General features: G+C 41.0%; 1 protein-coding gene and 1 pseudogene across 1 annotated transcript in view; one reads left to right on the forward strand and one right to left on the reverse strand.

The window, feature by feature from the left end:
• Positions 1-24,249, forward strand: part of LOC126284480 (BRCA1-associated protein) — a 123,420-nt gene that overhangs the window by 53,492 nt on the left and 45,679 nt on the right. The window contains exons 4-5 of the mRNA XM_049983438.1: positions 473-662; positions 14,096-14,367. Of these exons, the coding sequence (XP_049839395.1) occupies positions 473-662; positions 14,096-14,367 (462 nt within the window). The remainder of the gene's footprint in view (positions 1-472; positions 663-14,095; positions 14,368-24,249) is intronic.
• LOC126285637 (5S ribosomal RNA) lies at positions 22,841-22,959 on the reverse strand (annotated as a pseudogene).

The raw sequence follows: 24,249 nt of genomic DNA on the forward strand, positions 1-24,249 counted from the left end.
AAGTTTCATATCAGTGCACTTTGCTGCAGAGTGAAAATTTCATTCAGTATTCTCAGTCTTGTTTATGTGCCTGTCTATGTCTCAGTGCCTCGGCTACATGTTGTGTTTTTATCTTTATTCTATCCATTATTTATATTCCACTAAGAACTGCCTGTTACCATATTTATATTCCAGCTCAGAAACTTTCCCTTGTAATAAAATGTCCAGTGTTTAACCATTTCCTTTGCTGTCGCTCATATTTTCATTCTTTCTACAGGTCATTTGTGCAGGAAGAAACTGGTTTGTAACTCATAAATTATGTTAATTCTTAGTGAAATCCACTGAACTGGTTTATGAGCTGACCACGCACAGTTGAAATTTTCTTTGGTATAAAAACAGAACCATAGAGATATAAGAAAAGCTTATGAAGAAAAAATAATGTACTTTTGCCTTGTATGTTAAAGTTGCTGGTATCTTTTACTTTGCTTATTAGTGAACTCACATCAATGGAACGAGCATCCCAGCGCAGCCAGACCATATGCATTCTTGCAGTACCGGCAACCATGACCTGCCATGATCTCCTTACCTTCACTGCAGCATGTCATGCAGACATTCAGCATCTTAGAATTGTTCGAGATGGCTCTCCAAATCAATACATGGCACTTCTTACATTCCGTACTCAGGTTTGTTGTTTTCTTTCATGCAACATTTGTTGATTTTGGTATAGTCCTGTAGCTTTAATGGAGTTCTTATACATTCCATACTCAGGTTTGTTGTTTTCTTTCATGTAACATTTGTTGATTTTTTTTATAGTCCTGTAGCTTTGATGGACTTCTTATTTGAGAGATTGTAGACCTCAGGAGAAAGCTTTTCTTTTCTTGTAGCAACACCATCTATATTAATTTAGACCATTAACTTTTTCTATTTGTGTGTTCGCGCTGCTTAACAGTGATGTTGCTATTGGCCGACATGTGTCCTATGCTCTGAATATCCGCTGTCATCAGCTGGCAAGATCACGTGACATGAGCTAAGAGTGGCTTACAAAAGTGCATTGCAGTCTCGATTTCAATGCCTTGGAAAGTAACTTGCGGTGTTTGATGGAATTCGAATTTACACTTTTGTAATACGAAAATAAACAGTGTACATGTTGCTGCACATCAAATGTCTTTCTAAAATGTGTTTTTTACCTTGAATTCCCTTTTCCAAAGTGCCGAAAAATTCCACACAGGTGTATAAAACAATAACCGTTCAAAGGATTGATAAGTTTTATAGCTCAGAGGAAAAGTATACTGTCACTTAACATGGAAAAATGTGTTTTCATCTGGGAGAAAATGTATTTTTAGCCGGGAAATCTGGGAAAAACCTGTTTTTTTCCCTCTCGTCTGCATATACACCTGTATGAAATCATCAGTTTTGCCACTTGCCATTTCCAGGTTGTAAAACACACTCCCACCACTCCAGAAACTACCTTATCAAAATATTACTCATCGTCAAGTCATTTACAACACAGGGAGGTTGCTTCAGAACAGATTCCTTACAGGTCAATATACACCTGATGAAACAGAGCACCAAAACTTGCCACAATGAATTTCAAATGGTGGCATTCAAAGAGACCATCAACGTAATGGAACAGATGAGACAGAATGGGACGTGAAAGTCAAGGTCTGGAAGAAAGTTCGACATTGGTGAAAGGGCAGTGTTGTCATCTGCTAATATTGGAAGTTAACTTGTTTTCATCTGGTGGAGAAACAGTGTTGTCATCTGCTACTAACGGAAGTTAACTTGTTTTCATCTGGAGGAGGGACAGTGTCATCATCTGCTAACGTTGAACATTAATTCGCTTTCACCGTGCTCACTCATGTTATAGTGGTGGATTTCATGCTTTCGCATCTTCTTAATCTTAAGTTTCTTATTTTAATTTGTTTTCATAACACCTTGCAAATATTCAGTGAGGAGGTGGAGATTTTTTTACACTGAGTGTTCTTCCACAAGAGAGGCCAGATATCAGAAAGTCGTTGATATTGCGTAACTGAACAGAGCTGACAAATTCACTGTGTATAAATGAGAACAAAAGCTGATGAAGCAATTCTCATTAAATAGCATTTTATAAAGTGAGAAATCCAGTTTTATTGAAAGATGAAGATAGTTCAACTTCCTGGGGGGTTAAAACTGTGTGTCAGACCGAGACTCGAACTTGGGAGCTTTGCCTTTCGTGGGCAAGTGCTCTACCACCTGAGTTACCAAAGCGCAACTCATGCCCCATCCTCACAGCTTTACTTCCACCAGTGCCTTGTCTCGTACCGTCCAAACTTCACAGAAGCTCTCCTGCTAACCTTGCAGAGACATGGCTTAGCCACAGCCTGAGGGATGTTTCCAGTATGAGATTTCCACTCTGCAGTGAAGCGTGCACTGATATGAAACTTCCTGGCAGATTGAAACCGTGTGCCGAACCGAGATCAAACTTGAGACCTTTGCCTTTCATGGGCAAGTGCTCTACCATCTGAGCTACCCAAGCATGACTCACACCCCGTCCTCACAGCTTTACTTCCGCCAGTAACTCATCTCATACCTTCCAAACTTCACATAAGCTCTCCGACGAACCTTGCAGAACTAACACTCCTGAAAGGAAGAATATTGTAGAGACATGGCTAAGCCACAGCCTGGGGAGGGGGCGTTTCCAGAATGAGATTTCCACTCTGCAGTGGACTGTGCGCTGATATGAAATTCAAACTGTCAGCTGGACTGAGACTCGAGCACTTGCTTGCGAAAGGCAAAGGTCCTAAGTTTGAGTCTCAGTCCGGCACACTCCACTGCACAATGGAAATCTCATTCTGGAAACATCCCCCGAGCTGTGGCTAAGCCGTGTCTCTGCAATATCCTTTCTTCCAGGAGTGCTAGTTCTGCAAAGTTTGCAGAAGTGCTTGTGTGGAAGGTAGGAAAAGAGATACTGGCAGAATTGAAGCTGTGGGGAGGGGTTGTGAGTCGTGCTTTGGTAGCTCAGATGATAGAGCATTTGCCCCCGAAAGGCAAAGGTCCCGAGTTTGAGTCTCGGTCCGGCATACAGTTTTAATCTGCCAGGAAGTTTCATATCAGCGCACACTCGACTGCAGAGTGGAAATCTCATTCAGGAAGATGGTTATTCATAATGTTATTTACTTTATAGGATAAAAATGCAACAGATGAGGTAAAGGGAAAGGATAAAGTTTAGGGAATACAATTGTTCAGTATTAGTGATGCCACATCCAAAAGTCTCATCTGGAGTGTGAAACATGTACTCAGAAAAGTTGTAATACTGTGGCCATTGTCAACAGCAGCAACATCCCCCTCCCCTTGATAATCATAATACATCTCTGCTTGTGACTGGAAGTTACTATCTTGAACAGTTACAACAATGAAAACATTCAATTATTGACAAAATTATTTAATTGGATAGATAAAAAATCTACTCACCAAGTGGCAGCAGAACACGCACATAAAAAACAGTTGCAACCATCATTGTGTGTGTTCTGTTGCCCCTTGGTGACTAGATTTTTTATCTATCCAATTAAATATGTCTTAAACAGTTAGTTTGACAACCCCTGTGGAGTAGAAATATTTTAGATCTTGTAGCTGCAAACAGGCCTGACATTGTTGACAGTGCCATTAAAGAGACAGATAATAGTGATCATTGTGTCATCACAGCAACAATGGTTACTAAAGTTAATGCATCCATCTAGAAGGCTAGGAGAGTTTTTATGCTGGAAATAGAATGTAAACAGTTGTTGTATCCCACTTAGGATAATGAATGGACAACATTTACTTCCAGTGTGAGGTCCATAAAGGAATTACGGGCAAAGTTTAAACTGATTGTATATTGCACTCTGAAAAAGTAGATATCAAGTAAGTGGATTAAGGATAAAAAACATCTGCTATCATTTAATAACAAAATTTGGAAAATTCTGAGGAAGCAGAGATTGTTGCACTCCTGGGTAAAAAAGAATATGGAAATGTTGACAGGCAAAAGTTCACAGAAATTTGCTTGTCTGTATAAAAAATCCAAATGCTCTCCAAAGAGTGACTTGGTAGAAATCTTGACATTCTGGTGTGGCGCTAGGAGACAGCAAACGAAAGTTGATGTTTCAAAATTCCATGTTTAAAAAAATCATTCATGTAGGAGGATCATACTGTCATACCAGTGTTTGACTGTTACACAGACTCTAATATCGAGGACATGAAATCTGCTGAAGTGACAAAAGTCATGTCATACTTCCTAATATAGTGTTGGACCTCCTTTTCCCTGGCATAGTGTACTAACTTGACATGCCATGGACTCAAAAAGCCATTGGAAGTCCTCTGCAGATATATTGAGCCTTGGTGCCTCGACAGCCATCCATAATTGTGGAAGTGCTGCCCGTGCAGGATTTTGTGCATGAACTGACCTTTCATTTATGTCTTTAAGTGTTGGATAAGATTCATGTTAGGTGACTGGGTGGCCAAATCATTTGCTTGAACTGTTCAGAATGTACTTCAAACCGCTCACAAACAACTGTGGCCTGGCAACATGGCACTTCATTGTTTGGGAAATGGAAGTCCATGAACAGCTGCAAATGGTCTCCAAGTAGCTAAACATAACCACTTCCAGTCAATTATTGGTGCGGTTGGACCAGAGGACCCAATCAACTCTATGTAAGGAAAACCCACACCATCGTAGAGCCACCAAGCTAGCACAGTGCCTTGCTGACAGCTAAGGTCCATGGCTTTGTGGGGTCTGCATCACACACAAACCCAGCCATCAGCTCTTACTGACTGAAATCGAGACTCACCAGTTGTCTAGGGTTCAACTGATACGGTTACGGGCTCAGGTGCAAGGCTGCAAGTGATGTCACGCTGTTAGCAAAGGCACTCACATCGGTTGTTTGCTGCCATAGCCCATTAACGCTGTATTTCACTGCACTGTCTTGTCGGTTATGTTCGTCGTACATCCCACATTGATTTCTGTGGTTATTTCACATGGTTTTGCTTGTCTGCTAGCACTGATAACTCTATGGCTGTTGCTCTTGGTCGTTAAGTGAAGGCCATTGGTCACTGTGTTGTCTGTGATGAGAGGTAATGCCTGAAATTTGGTATTCTCAGCACACTCTTGTCACTGCGGCTCTTAGAATATTGAATTCGTTAACAATTTCTGAAATGAAATGTCCCATGCATCTAGCTCAACTACCTCTCAACATTCAAAGTGTTTTAATTCCTGTTGTGTGGCCATGATCATTTCACATGAATCACCTGAGTAAAAATGGCAGCACCACCAATGCACCACTCTTCTGTAGCTTGTGTACGCAATACTACCGCCACCTATATATGCACATATTGCTGTCCCATGACTTTTGTCTACTCAGTATAGGCATCCCTGGCATTCAGAAGCAGCTGAAAGAGTTGAAAATAAAGGAGTCGCCGGGTCTGATTAGAATCCCAATTCACAATTTACAGGGAATACTCTAAGTCACTGGTCCCTTGTTTAGCATGCATCTGTAACAAAGCTCTCACCTGACACATTAAGTATCAAGCAGCTGGTAAAAAGCGGATTTGACTCCCATATATAAGAAAGTTAAAAAGAATGGACCCACAAAATTATGGACCAATAACGTGATGTTGGTTTGCTGTAGAATGCTTATTCAAAGTTCAAATAGAATGAATTTCTTGAAACCAAAAAAGCACCTGTACGCAACTAAGAACAGATTTGGAAAGCATTGCTCGTGCAAAACTCAGCTTGCCTTATTCTCACATGATATCCTACAAACCATGGATATAGGGCAAGAGGCAGGATCCATAGTCCTAGATTTCTGGAAAGCTTTTGGTACTGTGCCACACTGCAGATGATTGACAAGGGTCTGAGCATACAGTTTAGGTTCTGAGATATGTGAGTGACTGAAAGACTTTTTGCAATAGAACCCGGTATGATGTATTGGACGTTGCATGTTCATTGGAGACAAAGATACCATCAGGAGTTCCCCAGGGAAGTGTGACAGGACAGCTCTTGTTCTCTGTATACATAAATGATCTGATGCAGAGGGTGAGCAGCAATCTGCATCTGTTTTCCGAGTGTGCTGTAGTGTTCGGGAAAGTTTTATTGTTGAGTGGCTGCAGGAGCATACAGCATGATATAGACATAATTTAGGGCGATGAAGGACATCGTGCCCCAAATATAGAAAACTGTAAATTAATGTAGATGAGTAGAGAAATAAATTTGTAATGTTCAGATATGGTATTAGTGTTGAGCTGCTTGACACAGTCATATCGATTAAATACCTAGGCGTAATATTGCAAAGCAAAATGAAATGAAATAAATGTGTGACATTGGTAGTAGAGAAAGTGAATGGTTGACTTCAGTCTATTGGCACAATTCAAGGAAAGTGGTGTTCATTGGTGACCACTGTGCCATCCTTGAGTACTTTTCGAGCCTTTGGCATCTCCACCAGGCCATACTAAAGAAAGACATTGAAGCAGTTCATATGCATGGTGCTAGTTTTTTTAAGAGTTGGTTCAATCAGTATGGCAACCAACTGCAGAATGATTCTACTGGCACCCATACATCTATCATAAGGACCGGAAAGACAAGACAATAGAAATTAGGGCTTTTATGGAGGCACATAGCTAGTCGTTTTTCCCTCATACCATTTTCAAGTGGAACAGTAAAGGAAATTTGTAGTGTGGTTTGCAGAGTATGTATGTAGATGTAGAAACTGGTTTGCATGGGTGTTGCCCCATTAAACAAGTGTAGCTCATAGATTAATGCAGATTTATGGGCTACTATGTAGGTATTTAAGTTGCTTCATAACATAGTTTTCTGCCACATTAAAGCACTTACTGCAACAGTGAATTATCTTCTGTAATACTTTCTTTGCAGAATGATTCCACCATTGATATTAACTGTGATTTGATGGAATCTTGAACCTCCACATTGTTTGCAGGATGCTGTGATGATAATCATTTTCTTGTGTTGGAGAAGAGGTGATCACAGGGACCCAATCAGCTAAAATCAGTCAACAAAGGAAAGGGATCTGAACCTGCTGAGATTCTATACAGATTATGTGAAATAACTTTGCTCCCCCTCTTGCAGCAGTCTTTCATCTGTTTCTGGAGCAAGAAGATTATCAAGTGCTTAGGGAAGAGTCGAGGTCATCCCCATTTTCAGGAAGGATTCTGCATAAACAGGAAGAAAAATCTTTTCCTGTTCATCACACTATTGTAAATAAATCACTGGGACTCGTAAAAATCAAAATACCTGGTGTCTCAGGAGGAATGGTTGATATTCAGCTTTATGGCAGGAACGATCATTTGAAGCAAAAAATGTGTTAAATGTATGCTTTAAAATGCATATCTTAAGAATATGAGCTCTTCTTCATCTTCAGTACTGTGAAACAGATCTCTAACATATTTTGAGAGGAAGTTGTAAGGACCACAACAAGAAAAAAGTTTGTGTAGTAAAAATTGGCTCTACAATGCATACCTTAAAAGCTATGAGCACATGTTCAATAGCAAAGATGAACAATTGCTTGTAGCTAATGAGGCATGCACTTTAGAGTTCACGTTTACCTAACTTTTTTACTTTGAATGATCATTTCTTATCATATGCGGAAATACTGACTGTTCCTTCTGGGACCCATGTATACGAAAGGGGCTGGAACAATTTGAAGTGGACCCACCACTTAAAAATGTAGGGAAAGCAGATGGCAGGTTTGAGATTCATTGGAAGAATCTGAAGATAATTTCTCCATAAATGTGCTGTACAAGACACTCCATTGACCAGTTCGTATGATTTACTGGATAATCTGGGCACATTATCAGGTAGGATTCATAAAGAAGATCCAAAGAAGAGTGGCATATTTCGTCATGGATTTGTGTAGTAAGAGCAAGAGCTTCACAGAACTGCTCTTGAAATTCCAGGGATAGATACTCCAAGAGAAGGGTTGTGCATCACAGAGAAGTATACTGTTAAAATTCTGAAAGAGGATGCTTCCCAATGTCAATCTTCTCTCACTCCATTTGTGAATGGACAGTAAAGGGCGCAAGTGACAGTACCACAGTGGTACACAAAGTATCCTCCAAACCACACTGAAATGTGACTTGTGGATTGTAGATGTAGATGTACATGTAGATATAGATGTCAATGTTGAGAGTTCTTGAGGTTTCATCGCAGAGTTTGGGGTAAGTGGCATGGCCCCTCTCAATATAATGCCATTTTTTGTCTGTATTCAAATAAGGAAATCTTCCCTCATCACTTGCAACTTTCTGGTTGTTGTAGCAGGAATGTGAGATCCAACTGCTTTCTGTGGATCTTCTAGTCATCAGAGGGATGTGGACATGAGCATGCACAAAACTTTATGGTAGCCTAATTTGTCATTTACCATGATGGATAAAACTATTGATGAAACATGGGGGAAATGGTTCAGTAAATCTGCAATTGTTTCCTCCACATTTTGTGTATGTTAGCTGCAGATTTTCGTCTGTTCCTTTCCAGATAGTTCACATCCAGGGCCCATCCCAAAACATGACATTATCTCAAAGCACTATCAATATTAATATGTTGTCCATAAACAGGACAAATTGTGTGGGGGAATGGCTGCAGATGCTTTTATTTTTCAGCCATGAAAATGAGTCACTGTAGGCACTTACCAATCGATGATGTTTGCAATTTCAGTGATCATTTAAAATCTTTGTTGCACAAGACACCTGTCACAGTGTGTTTTCCTTGTAAGGCTGCTGGATATGTGACAATTCTAGTTACATATCAGCATACAGTACATGTCACTGCATATTGTCTTTCCCATGTGACAGGCAACGAGAAATTGTTTCACTCCTACTCGTGTAAAATATTTCGGAGCTAAAATAGGCCCCCATTCGGATCTCTGAGTGGGGACTACCCAGGATGATGTCTTTCAGGAGAAGCAAAACTGGGATTCTACAGATCAGAGTGTGGAATGACAGATCCCTTAATTGAGCAGGCAGGTTGGAAAAAATGGAAATGAAGTCCCATGCTTCCTGACAGGGAGTAGGGGAACAATGCGGGAGACCCGCACCGCCGTACTAGGCAAGCTCCTAATGGAGGTGGTCAGCCGTTGCCGTCCTCCAACTGTAATGGGGATGAATGATGATGAAGATGACACAACAACACCCAGTCATCTTGGTGCAGGTGAAAATCCCAGACCCGGCTGTGATTTGGAACCAGGGACCCCATGCTCGGGAAGCGAGAACACTACCGCGAGACCACGAGCTTAGAAAGGGAAATGGGTAGGTTAAAGTTAGATATAGTGGGAATTAGTGAAGTTTGGTGGCAAGAGGAACAAGATTTCTGGTCAGGTGAATACAGGGATGTAAATACAAAATCAAATAATGGTAATGCAGGAGTGGGTTTAATAATGAATAAAAAAAGTAGGAATGATGATAAGCTACGACAAACAGCATAGTGAATGCATTATTGTAGCCAAGATAGATATGAAGCCCACGCCTACCACAATAGTTCAAGTTTATATGCCAACTAGCTCCCAAGTCGATGAAGAGATTGAGAAAATGTATGATGCGATAAAAGAAATTATTCAGATAGTTAAGACATGCAAATTTAGCAGTTATGAGGGACTGGAATGTGATTGCAGGAAAAGAAAGATAAATGAAAGTAGTAGGTAAATATGGACTGGGGGTAAGGAATGAAAGGAGAAGCCACCTGTGAGAATTTTGCCCCGAGCATAACTTAACCATAGGTAACACTTGGGTTAAGGATCATGAGAGAAGGATGTATACATGAAGGAGGCCTGGAGACACTGGAAGGTATCAGATAGATTATATAATGGTAAGACAGAGATTTAGGAACTAGGTTTCAAATTGTAAGACATTTCCTGGGGCAGATGTGGACTCTGGCCACAATTTATTGGTTCTGAACCATAGATTAAGACTGAAGAAACTGCAAAACAGTAGGAATTTAAAGAGATGGGACCTGGATAAACTGAAAGAACCAGAGATTGTAGAGAGTTTCAGAGAAAGTATTAGGGAACGATTGACAAGCTCAGACATCAAAGAGAATATAATAATTCCAATCTCAAAGAAAGTAGGTGTTGACAGTTGTGAAAATTACCAAACTATCAGTTTAATAATTCACAGTTGCAAAATATATTTATTTACATACGAATAACTGGTAGAAGCCGACATTGGGGAAGATCAGTTTGGATTCTGTAGAAATGTGGGAACACGTGAGGTAATACTGACCCTACGACTTATCTTGGAAGATCCAAAGGTGGCAAGGGTAAAATACAGGGAGCAAAAGGCTATTTACAATTTGTACAGAAACCAGATGGCAGTTATAAGAGTCAAGGCGCATGAATGGGAAGCAGTGGTTAAGAAGGAAGTCAGACAGGGTTGCAACCTATCCCAGATGTTATTCAGTCTTTATATTGAGCAAGCAGTAAAAGAAACAAAAGAAAAATTTGGAGTAGGAATTAAAATCCGCGGAGAACAAATAAAAACTTTAGGTGTTTGCCAACGACAATGTAATTCTGTCAGAGACAACATAGGACCTGGAAGAGCAGCTGAACGGAATGGACAGTATCTTGAAAGGAGGATATAAGATGGACACCAACAAAAGTAAAACGAGGATAATGGAATGTAGTCGAATTAAACCAGGTGAGGGTATTTGGTTAGGAAATGAGACACTTAAAGTAGTGAATGAGTTTTGGTATTTGGGGAGCAAAATAACTGACGATGGTCGAAATAGAGAGGATATAAAATGTAGACTGGCTATGGCAAGGAAAGTATTTCTGAAGAAAAGAAATTTATTACAATGACTATAGATTTAAGTGTCACAAAGTCTTTTCTGAAAGTATCTGTAAAGTGTGTAGCCATGTATGGAAGTGAAACATAGATGATAAACAGTTTAGACAAGAAGAGAATAGAAGCATTTGAAATGTGGTGCTACAGAAGTGCTTGAAGATTAGATAGGTAGATCATGTAACTTATGAGGAGGTCATCTTCATCTTCATCATCAACATCATCATCATTTAAGACTGATTATGCCTTTCAGCGTTCAGTCTGGAGCATAGTCCCCCTTATAAAATTCCTCCATGATCCCCTATTCAGGGCTAACATTGGTGCCTCTTCTGATGTTAAGACTGTTACTTCAAAATCATTCTTAACCGAATCCAGGTACCTTCTCCTTGGTCTACCCCGACTCCCCCTACCCTCTACTGCTGAACCCATGAGTCTCTTTGGTAACCTTGCTTCTCCCATGCGTGTAACATGACCCCACCATCTAAGCCTGTTCGCTCTGACTGCTACATCTACATAGTTCATTCCCAGTTTTTCTTTGATTTCCTTATTGTGGACACCCTCCTGCCATTGTTCCCATCTACTAGTACCTGCAATCATCCTAGCTACTTTCATATCCGTAACCTTAACCTTGTTGATAAGGTAACCTGAATCCACCCAGCTTTCGCTCCCATACAACAAAGTCGGCCGAAAGATTGAACAATGCACATATAACTTAGTCTTGGTACTGACTTCCTTCTTGCAGAAGAGAGTAGATCGTAGCTGAGAGCTCACTGCACTGGCTTTGCTACACCTTGCTTCCAGTTCTTTCACTATGTTGCCATCCTGTGAGAATATGCATCCTAAGTACTTGAAACCGTCCACCTGTTCTAACTTTGTTCCTCCTATTTGGAACTCAATCCATGTATATTTCTTTCCCATTGACATTACTTTCGGTTTGGGGATGCTAATCTTCATACCATAGTCCTTACATTCCTGATCTAGCTCTGAAATATTACTTTGCAAACTTTCAGTCGAATCTGCCATCACAACTAAGTCATCCACATACGCCAGACTGCTTATTTTGTGTTCACATATCTTAATCTCACCCAGCCAGTCAATTGTTTTCAACATATGATCCATAAATAATATGAACAACAGTGGAGACAGGTTGCAGCCTTGTCTTACCCCTGAAACTACTCTGAACCATGAACTCAATTTACCGTCAACTCTAACTGCTGCCTGACTATCTATGTAAAGACCTTTAATTGCTTTCAAAAGTTTGCCTCCTATTCCATAATCTCGTAGAATGGACAACAACTTCCTCCCAGGAACCCGGTCATATGCCTTTTCTAGATCTATAAAGCATAGATACAATTCCCTGTTCCACTCATAACACTTCTCCATTATTTGCCATAAGCTAAAGATCTGGTCCTGACAACCTGTAAGAGGTCTAAACCCACACTGATTTTCATCCAATTTGTCCTCAACTAATACTCGCACTTTCCTTTCGACAATACCTGAGAAGATTTTACCCACAATGCTGATTAAAGAGATACCTCTGTAGTTGTTACAATCTTTTCTGTTTTCATGTTTAAAGCGTGGTGTGGTTACTGGTTTTGTCCAGTCTGATGGAACCTGCCCTGACTGCAACGCCATTTCAATTATCCTGTGTAGCAATTTAAGACCTGACATTTCACTGTATTTGATGAGTTCCGACTTAATTTCATCCACGCCAGCCGCTGTATTGCACTGCAATCTATTGACCATTTTCTTGACGTCCTCAAATGTGATCCTATTTCCATCATCATTCCTATACCATTGTACATCAAAATCTAAAACATTACTGATCATATTATCACCTACATTGAGCAAATCTTCAACATATTCCCTCCATCTGTCCAAGGTATCAACAGGATTCACCAGCAGTTTTCCTGACCTGTCCAAAATACTTGTCATTTCCTTCTTACCTCCATTTCGAAGACTGCTAATTACACTCCAGAATGGATTTCCAGCAGCTTGTTCCAAAGTCTCCAACCCTACTGAATAGAATTGGGGAGAAAATGAATTTGTGGCGTAACTTGACTAGAAGAAGAGATCAGTTGACAGGACATGTTTTGAGCAATCAAGGGATCACCAATTTAGTACTGGAGGAAAGTGTGGAGGGTAAAATCGTAGAGGGAGACCAAGAGATGAATACGTTATGCAGATTCAAAAGGTATTAGGTTGCAGTAGTTATTCGGAGATAAAGAGATTTGCACAGGATAGAGTAGCATGGAAAGCTGCATCAAACCAGTCTCTGGACTGAAGACCAAAAAAACAACAGATGTTCCACATACCTAGAACAATACATAACATTGCTATTAAATATTCTGATAATAGTTTGTATGGAGGTATCAGTACTTTTCTACATTTGGGTAAATTTGAATGATTGCATCATTAGATTTCTGTGCCTGAGATTTAGTATCCGCTGTTACCCCACCAACTTTTGTAGCTGTGGTGCCCAGGTAGATGTAAGAATTCTCTGCTTCCACTATATTTCCAGTAGTTTTGAGGTGAGCCACTGAGTCAGTGTTAATGCTTGAGCTTTGTTGTTCTTCTGTTCCCTATCTCCTGTATTCTGTGCTTCTTGTCACAGAAGTTATGTCTCACTAGTAGGGTATCATCATCAGATTTTTAATTCTCAGTGTAACTTTTCTGTGAGTCAATCTTTTTGAGTGAAGATATGATAATCCAGCATATCTACTACATAGAACTTTTTGTGCCTTTTCCCACCATAGTGAAGTTGTGGGTATCTGACATTTTGACAGCTTTGTGTCACTAATTTTGTTCTGCAGCAATGTGTATACTGTAAAATCCATTTCTGGATTGATTTCAGGCCATATTCTATCCGCATAAAGTTCTTCTGACTCTTCTTTTCTTTGCAAATCATGCATGAAAGATTAATTTAAGTTACGGACTTGTCGTTTGGCCAAGTACTAGTTCATCACTAGGCAAGGTGTAAAAAATTATAAGTACAGTATAAGGAACAATGTTAAATTATCTGTGTTGTTTCCTGCCTGCACAGCTAATAACCATATAATTCATTTTCACCTTTATGTTTCTTCTTTCCTGATTAATCCCCTCTGATCTGCCCACATAATCTACCTTCTCCTTTTCCTCTTCGTCAGTGCCCATTTCTTGTGGTTCAGGATTATTTTTCTGTTGCTTAGGATAAAAGTGATTGCCAACATGTAAAGAAAGATCTTGAAATTATAGCATATGTAAATAAAATTAACTATATGGTCACAGCCTCTTATCCGCTATGTTTCTTCTTATTTTTCTGTTCCACAATTTGGTGGGAAGGTAGCAAGCAGCTGCCGAGTTCTACACGTCATTCAATGGTGTGCCCTTTAATTCTCTGGAACCTGACTGCTGCTGCCATCTGGTGTTTGTGTCTCACGTTGAGCTTGTATGTGAAGGGGGAAGTGAAGGTGAACTGGCTCCACCTCCTTCACATACTGAACTGCCCACATGCCCAGTTTGTCTCGAGCGAATGGATGAGAGTGTCGACGGCATATTGACAATTCTGTGCAACCATTCCTTCCATGGTAGTTGTCTGGCTAAATGGGGAGACACAAGGTAAATAGTTTTATGTAGATAGTTTCATGAAAAATATTTGAGAAACTGTTTCCCTGTTACTTTTTATATGCCACACATATTTTTTTAATTAAACTTTTATTGTTTGTGTGTAATGCTTGTAAGTTCTGGCTGTTTCTGTTGAATTATATTTGAATATATTAAGCTATTCTAGAAATTAATATAGAAATACACTGCTATCAGATTGCAGACACTTCACTCTGTACAACTTCTGCAACCTACACTCATATGAACCTGCTTACTGTATTCAAGCCGAAGTCTTCCTTACAATTTTTATCCCCTCCACTCCCTGCCCCCAGTTCCCTATATTACAGAATTAAATGTTCCTTCTTGAATCAATGCAATATCACTGTGTTAGCTACCCTGCCTACCAATCTAGTCTGCAGCACGCTTCTGTAACTCCATATTTTAAAAGCTTGTGTACTAGTTTTGTCTGTACTGTTCATCAGCCACATTTTGCTTCTGTATAAGGCTATATTCCAAACAAATAATTCGAGAAAAGACTTCCTAAAAATTAAGTTTGTATTCAGTGTTGTATTATTTCTAAACAGGAAATTTGCTGCTCACCAAGTAGAGGAGATGCTGAGTTGCAGAGGGGGTACAACAAAAAGACTGTCACAAATAAATCTTTCGGCCAGCAAGGCAGTCGTCAAAAATAGACCACACACACACACACACACACACACACACACACACACACACACACACACACACACACACACAGAGAGAGACAGACTACAGAGTCTGGCAACTGAAGCCCGTGTGTCTTCAGTTGCCAGAAACTGCAGTCGTGTGTGCATGAGTTGTTTTTTCGTGCGCGCGTGCGCTCGCCTGTGTGTGTGTGTGTGTGTGTGTGTGTGTGTGTGTGTGTGTGTGTGTGGTCTATTTTTGACAGCTGCCTTGCTGGCCGAAAGATTTATTTGGTACAGTCTTTTTGTTGTACCCCCTCTGCAACTCAGCATCTCCTCTACTTGGTGAGTAGCAACTTTCCTTTTCATATATTGTTATATTCCATCTTGGATTTTCCATTGTTTGTTATATTATTTCTCTTTTTCAGCAAATCTTTTCTTATTATTGGCTGTCAGCATTTTATATCATCTTCAATTTTGACATTAAATATTTAGGGAGTAAAGGAGACCATTCACCAAAAAGCTGAATCATTGCGTTATCGTCAGGCACACACAAAAAAGAAAGAAAACTGCAAGCTTTCAGAGTAATCCTTTCTTGAGCTAAAGTACACACACGCATACGTGGCTCTACCCCTCCGTGGCACCAGCTGGATATGCCCAGTGTGAGTGCTCTAGTTTGGCAGGTGGACTGGGTTGGGGTTGCGGGTTGTCTCAGGTGGAGTACCAACTTAAAAAACTGTGCATTGTTTGCAGCAGAGTTGGTGTGTGACTTGGCTAGTTTCACAGATGGCCCAGCGTCTGATGGGACAGGCTAAGCCTGTGAAGGGGCTGGAGTAGGAAGTGCTGGGTGGGTGGACTGGGCAGGTCCATGTGGCAAAAGTTGGGAGAGGGAGTGGCATTGATGACGCACTAAGATATTAAGTAGTTTGAGTGGGCAGTGGAACATCAGATTAGGGCAGATGGGAAGGATGTCCCTCATACTAGGACATGGTGATCATACTAGGACATGGTGATAGATAATCAAAACCCTGATGAAGGATATGGTTAGGTTTAGTTGTTCCAGTGCTGGGTGATGTTGGGTGACAAGAAGGGTGCTCCATTGTAAATGATTCTTGGGAGTGTTTGGGGGCTTGCGTGTGTGTGGTGTGTGTAGATATGGCATGGGAAATCTGTTTGCAGACTCTGTTTAGGGATTGTGCCTGTCTGTGAAGGCCTTTGTGAGTCCTTCATGATACTGGGCAAGGAAGCTCTCGTCACTTTCACAAAGGCTTTCACAGACAGGAACAACCCCTGAATGCAATCCACAAACAGATTTCCTGTGCCATATCCTCACACACCCCCAGTCTTTCCACCACCTCTATGAATCAGCTACAAAGAAGTCTTCCCCTTGTCACCCATTATCAGCCTGGACTGGGACAACTGAACCGTATCCTTTGTCAGGGCTTTGGTTTCCTATCATCATGCCCTGAAATGAGGAGCATCCTACCCCAGATCCTTTCCACCCCTCCTAATGTGGTGTTCCATCACCCACCCAAACTACACAACATCCTAGTTCATCACCAATGCTACTCCCATTCCCATCTCCTTGCCACAGGGATCAAATCCATGTGCAAGACCTGACATCCCTCTGCCCAGCAGTTCCTACTCCAGTCCTATCACAGGCTCACCATACCATATCAGAGGATGGGCCACCTGTGGAAGCAGCCACATCATATACCAACTCTCCTCCAAACATTGTTCCCAGCTTTTTATGTTGCTATGAATATCAACTAGCTATCCAACAGGATCAATGGCCACCACCAAATTGATGCCGAGAACAAAGTTGACCATCCGCTGGCACTACATGCAGCTGAGCATAACATGCTAAATTTCAGTGGCTGCTTCACAATCCAGGCCACCTGGATCTTCCCTCCACAACTGGCTTCTCTGTACTATGCAGATGGGAGTTACCCTTGCAACACTCGTTCGCTCCTATAACCATCCTGCCCTCAGTCTCTGGTATCCCACTGTCCCCACATCCTCCATCCAACAGTTTCCCCTTCCTCCATCCTATTACCCCCTCCCACATCCACTTCAGTGTGTGCCACTCTCCTCTGTCTCTGACACCTGTGCATCACTTGCCTAGCTCGTGCACCTGCCACACCTCCCTCCTGTATTCCTAGCTGGTTAACCGGCTGCCTTCCCAGAGCCATTAGCCAGACACCCCCAACACCTCTTCCTGCCTCCAGCCCCCCTCTCTCTCTCTCCATCCCTCCCCCTCCCCCATCACCCCTTGTGATGAAGCAGGCTGGGATAATGTTAATTCCCCTCTTGTTTTGCCAGCTGCCTCCTTAAATTTGGTTTTTCACTCTTAACTAATTACTATTAATATACATGAATATAATCTGTATTTTCATAAAGAGAAAGGTTGGCCCTCAGTTTTAAAGAGTATAAGATCAGACCTGATTTTGTGCTTAGTTTTATGTATATAACTGATTTTATAATTTATTTTGACTATTACTAGTTAGTACCTTTTATTACAGGGTGAAATCAGTAATTGTTTTGTAACTTAAATTCTGTTGTTGATGCATGAACAAATATAAGTTCTATACTAATTATAAACATTTGGAAGACAAAATACTAGTAATCATAAAGTATCTATTTGGCTCTATTTGAAAACATGTTAGAAAAACCAGCCCTTCATTAATTACAAAGTGATTAACAGCTTTGTCAAAATAATTGTTTATGTAACTATATTTGTTAATTTCATGGCCTAAACCTTGTAGTAGAAGAAACTTAAAATACGGAATTTTTTGTTGTATTCAGTTAATTTAATGAGTTAAGTTTTAGTTACAATTTCTTCGAACAATGTTAAGTTCAGTACCTATTGTTGTGAGGATATATAAGGGCCCGATTTTTGGTCACAAGACAGTCAGTCCACAGCCAAGTTTCAGACGAGGACCCTGTTTTGGCTAGAACAGCAACAATGCTTCAACTATTAACTGTGAAATAAGTGTTAAACAAATAGGCCGTGTGTAAAACCAATGACAGTGTCTGCTCCATATGTACCTTTCTGTTCTTCAAGAACTGGAAACTTTGTGGTTATGCTTTTACTGCTCGTAGATGTTCAACAGTAAACTATAGTAGCAGTATGTGGAGGTACACTTGCAAACTATGAATGAGGCTTATGGAAAGTTTAAACAGTAGTGCATTGCCCATATTAAATGTGTATATGGGGTTGGTTTTGAAAAGGAAAAGTAAAAGACAGTGAAACGCAGCTGAGCATTTGTCGACTACATTATTTACCCTAGTCAGTGTCCAAATTACAAACCCCATTTTTCAGCCAGTGTAGCAACGCAGTACGTCAACACTGAGCACAACAGGTGAAGAAATAAAAGCAGGTGGAACCGTTACACTCCCTCCCCTCCCCCTCCTCCCCCTCACCTAATACAACCCCAACCTAATCTACCTGCTGAAATGCAGCACTAGCATTGTGTGCCCAGATGGTGCCATGTAGGGGCATAGGCGTGCATGTGTGCGTGCACGCGCGCACTCACTTGTGCCCTATTGGAAGGAATATCATAAAAATGCCTTTGGCAGTATTTTCAAGCTTTTGGAGTCACCAACACCAATTTGTGTAAGGCTTCGTTTTTATCATGGATTTCTACTTCTGTTTATCACCTCTTTTGCCAGCTAGCTCCTCTTCAGAAACCTGCCAGTTTCTTTTGGGATGAAATGTATTTATTACTGGCTCTCTAATTGTCACTGCAAATATAATTTTATTGCTCCTCACATTGAGTTATACCATTTTCAGAAGTGGGTGCAATAGTTGTACAGACCTTGGGCACCATTGCCAGTTTGTTACTGAGGGCCATTGGACGTCATATGCCGAATCGATGGTTTGTGATGTTATAATACGCCTGATGGGGAAATTTGTGAGCATTGCTTTACAATGTGAAAATAACTCTCTCACAGGTATTCTGAACATTGTTCAGCCTTTTGAAGTATCTATGGCAGAGGAAATCAGATAGAAGTGTGGTGTGAAGTAGCCGCCACTGCTTCCTCCCCTCCACAGCCCCTGTCAGTTACTTCAGGAGGAAATGGGGGGGGGGGGGGGGGATAGACAGTAGCAGTAGTCGGCGTGTCACAACAGTGGCCAAGTGCTCCTCGTCTGTCATGGCCTTACTATTTTCTTCAATGCGAGTGGCCCGTGTGCCCAAACAAAGCTTTGGGCGATGGCCAATGTGCAAGAGATGGGGGGACAAATCGCATCTGTGTGCAACCCTCAAACATGAAAATGTTTTTGAACAGTGTTTTGTTTCCCAAGTAATGGTAGTCCCAGGCAAACTCTACATTGAAGTATATGTGATTGACAAGATGTTAAAAATGCAAGTGACATGGGTGCAGCAGTAACTTTGTTAAATTATCAAAGCTATGTAGGTCTTGGGTCACCGGCTTTGTCTCCTGTATCATGTCAGTTGGTGAGTGACAATGGACACCCAGTTTTACTTCTGCAGTGTACAAATTACTAGTTTGTCCTTTGATCTTTCTAGTAGTGGATGATGCCCACACTGTAAACTAACGCCTTCAAAATTTTTTGGGTTCTCTATTTCTGACAAAGTGCTTCTTGTATTGGATCAAGTTCCATACAACCAACTGGATGTTCTTTGCTCAGAATATTCCCCACTGTTTTCAGAAGTTTTAGAGTGTAGTCTGATTTCAAGGCTCACATTACAGTGAAACCAATGGCGTGCCTCTGTTTCTTTCATGCCTGCCGAGTCCCAGTAGCTGCACAGGAAAAGTCAGAGTGGAAATAAACTGACTTACATCTTTAAGTGTTATTATGCCTCTCTCATCAAGCAAATGGTCTACTCCATTAATTATCAAAATATCTAAGGGCAACCTTTGGCTTTGTGAAGATTTTAAAAATTCTGTAAATTCACAATCTATTATTGATACCTATCACTTACCCTGTCCGGATGAACACTCAGCATGGCTTTCCGGGAGCCAATATTTTTCCAAAATGGACTTCTCAGAAGCCTGCTTACAACTGCCTCTGGATGATTATTCCAAACATGTCCTTGTAGTGAATACTCCCTTTGGGGTATATCAATACCAGTGCTTGCCATTTGGCATGGCTAGTGCCCCTGCCATTTTCCAGTGATTTTTGGAGCAACTCACAGCCTCCATTCTGGGGTTCACTACCTGGATGGTGTTGTGGTCTCAACAGATAAATGTTTGCAGAACCTTCATGCCTTATTCACGGAGCTACAGGCTGTGAGTTTGAAATGTGTCTTCGGCAAATCACAATTTTTTCAACTGTCTATCATCTATTTTGGTTTGAAACTCTCCAAGCTGGCATCAAGACCTTTACACCAGCATGTTGATGCCATTACAGCTTAGCCACATCCTGCCAGTGTCAAAGAGTTGCAAGACTTTCTCAGAGAAATTGCATACTACCGTACATTTAATCCTGGTGCAGCCACACTGGCCCAGCTACTTCATGCTCTCTTATGTGAAGGTGTTCCTTTTCACTGGTCGCCTACCTGTGATACTGCTTCTACCATATTAAGGTCAAAATTGTGCATGGTGCCTTGCTTGGTCTCCTTCCAACCAGGCCAGAATCTTGTTTTGACTACAGACGCCTCCCAGTATGGCCTTGGTGCCATTCTCGTGCACAAACTGTGCACCAATAAGCCCTGTGACCCTACATCCACAATCCTATGACACCCCCCCCCCCCACCCCACCCACACACACACACACACACACACACACACACACACACACACACAATCTGTACTGGCTGCTGCTGCCTGCTCCTGGCCTCCAGCACATTTTTCCTCCGTGTGCTATCACTGCCGGGCAGAGTGGTCTGCAGTGGGCCACCTTTCTTTATCTCTGCAGCCTCTCAGATGGGAACCTATCTGTACTCGTACCTTTTCATACCATATTCTCCTATGGCAGCATAACACCTGTCACCTACTGATGGAAGACATGGACATATCCACAGTGTGACTGTGCATAATCAAACAGCATAGTCACGTAGAGAGGTTGCCTTATAACCTAGCCAGACAGAGCAGGAAGTGCTGTGCTGTGTGCACAACAGCCCAGTACAGCCCCGTCATGGCCTCACTTATATTTACTTGGTTATTGTATGCTTACTTATGAGACTGTATTTTGATGTGTTTTATAGTTATGAGACTTTTTACTGTTGAGTGCTTCATTCAGTGTTATTGTGGATATCTTCATGTGAAAGCAGAATAAAAATGGGTTGGTGTTATTGCTGAGATTGTGTCTATACAACATTACAACAGTGACACTAGTCAGTGTGTTAAACATTTGTCTTCCATTTTTGCCAGTGCCTTTATTTAGGACATTTAATATGTTAGCAAGTCAAAAAATGTGGTTTTATACTGATACTGGTAATTTTTAATCATTTATACATCTCACTCCTTCCCACTTTCATTTTTATCCATATCCTTAGGGATGAAATGTCATCAGAACTGTCACATGATCGGCCTAGTAACTCAGAAGACCGTAGGTTCAACACCAGTATTTTTTTTTTTTTAATGTTTTATATATCACCTCTTGCTGCCTCCAACTAATCCTTGGTGGGTTTGCTGTATTTTATCCCCTTGTATCTAGTTGGTAAGTCATATGCATACCCAGTTTATTTGAAATTGTTTCAAGCTTAATAGAGTTGTGCTTTTTTATTTATTTATTTTTTAACTTGCCACGTTTTTCTACCACTACCTTCTCTCTCAACCACACAAGGAGTGTCTCACCCTACAGTCTTTTTTGCGTCATAGTAATTCATATGGTTCTCAAGTATGGTTATAATTGCTAGAGGCATTCTGGAGTTACCCTTATTTTTTCAAGTCACCACCTTCCTACCTCTATCACAACTGCAAGAGGTTAATAGCAGCTTCTCAGTCCCACAGTACTGTTTCCCAGACTTACCAGATTTGGTTGAACTCATTTCGCACCTTCCAGGCTTACTACTAGTGTTGCTAGGTGTGTGTCTCCCTTTCAGTATGGCTTCCTGTGTATCAAGTCATGTCCTTTCAGTATTCATTCCTGTGTATCATGTGACATGTGTGCCAAGTTTGATTGAAATCACTCGCACCCACATACATCAATTTTTATACTCATGTGTGAACTGCTGACATCCTCATCTACCATTAAAACTTGTTGTTGGGAGGCTCAAGATAATTCCACCTTGAGTTGTTTTATTTTTATTTTCTTCCAGATGCTGATGAGTCAGTAATTAAATGTGAACATGTCTCACTTCTCTGTATACAGTGGGATGATCTTGCAAAAGAAGTCTGTCCTGATGCACAACCACTGTTAAGAAGCTAGAGAGGACACCTGTGTCATTTTATGTTGTTACGCACTATGCAGGTCATAATTGTGCCCTGTCCTCATGTACCACACTTATCCGACTTTAAAATGAGGTTTTCCCCCAAATTTGTCATCTTTCTGTCACTGATAAATCTTTGATTGCTGAGTTCATCATTTTTACACCATGTAGTAGTTTAATATAGAGGTTGTCCTGCTGCCAACCATGGAAGTGTACCTGCATACCTTGCTTTTTTGTGTGCCTGTACCAAGTTTAAACTGCAGTTGGTGTGAATCTAATTGTAGCCGAAACTGAACTGACATTATAAATGAACAGATACTCAGCAAAATTTCTACAGAAGACAAATTAATTCGGACATAAACATGTTCGTACCGAACACACAAAACATGCTATTATAAATAACAATAATAATAATAATAATAATGTCGTGTGGCTCAGTGACGTGGTGCAAGTTGTGCAGTTGAACCAGCAATTGGTGTGTGTCTGAGCCAATAGCACCTGATGTTCTCATGTGGTCACCCATCCAGGTACTAATTGGGCCCAGTGTTGCTTAACTTTAGTGATAGGGTGATAACAGGTGTATTCAAAATGGCAAAGGTGCTGGCAACATTATACACAGAGTCATGGGATAGCAATATGTATATATACAGGCAGTGGTATTATCGTATACACAAGGTGTAAAAGGATAGTGCATTGGCAGAGCTGCCATTTGTACTCGGGTGGAAAGATTTCTGACGTCATTACAGCTGGACAAAACAGGAACTAACAGACTTTGAAAGCAGAGTGGTAGTTTTCAGAAATCATTAGAGAATTTAATATTCCAGGATCCACAGTGTCAAGAGTTTGCTGAGAATACCGAATTTCAGGCATTATCTCGCAACACGAACAATGGAGTGGCTAACAGCCTTCACTCAGAGCACCGGCTTTTGTACAGAATTGTCAGTGCTAACAGAATAGCAACACTGTATGAAATAATTGCAGAAATCAATGTGGGACATTTGACGAACGTATTCATTATGACAGTACTACAAAATTTGGTATTAATGGGCCATGGCAGCAGACAACTGACACACGTGCCTTCACTAATAGCACAACAATGCATGCAACACCTCTCCTGCGCTTGTGACCATATCAGTTGAATCTTAGATGACTGAAAAACCATGGCCTGGTGAAATAAATCCCAATTTCAGTTGGTAAGAGCTGATGATATTGTTCAGGTGTTGCGCAAATCCCACAAAGCTATCGACCCAAGTTGTCAACAGGAAACTGTGCAAGCTGGTGGCGACTTCATAATGGTTTGAGCTGTGTTTACATGGAATGGAGCGGGTCCTCTGGTCCAACTGAAATGATCATTGACCATTTGCAACCATTCATGGACTTCATTTTCCCAAACAACAATGGAGCTTTTATGGATGGCATTGTGCCATGTCACTGGGCCACAATTGTTTCCGGTTGTTTGAAGAACATTCTGGACAGTGTGAATGAATTATTTGGCCTCCCAGATCACCTATATGAATCTCATCGAAAATTTATGGAGCCTAATAGAGAGATTAGTTTGTGTACAAAATCCTGCACCGGCAACACTTTTGTGATTGTGGATGGCGGTAGAGGCAGCATGTCTCAGTATTTCTGTAGGGGCTTCCAACTACTTGTTGAGACATTGCCACATTGAGTAGCTACACTACGCTGGGCAAAAGGAGGTCCGACGTGATATTAGGAGGTATCCTAAGACTTTTCTCTCCTCAGTGTACATGAAACATGAAACAGCAATGGTGCCAAAGCAGCTACCACTCGACAGCACTGTTGATTTTTGAGGTTGGCAACAAGTAATGTTGTGCATTGTTAGCCTGATGTGGTCCTGTCTGTGCCAATTCAGCAGTAAGGAGTCAGGAGGA

This window comes from Schistocerca gregaria, chromosome 8 (assembly GCF_023897955.1).
Source record: "Schistocerca gregaria isolate iqSchGreg1 chromosome 8, iqSchGreg1.2, whole genome shotgun sequence".
Lineage (NCBI taxonomy): Eukaryota > Metazoa > Arthropoda > Insecta > Orthoptera > Acrididae > Schistocerca > Schistocerca gregaria.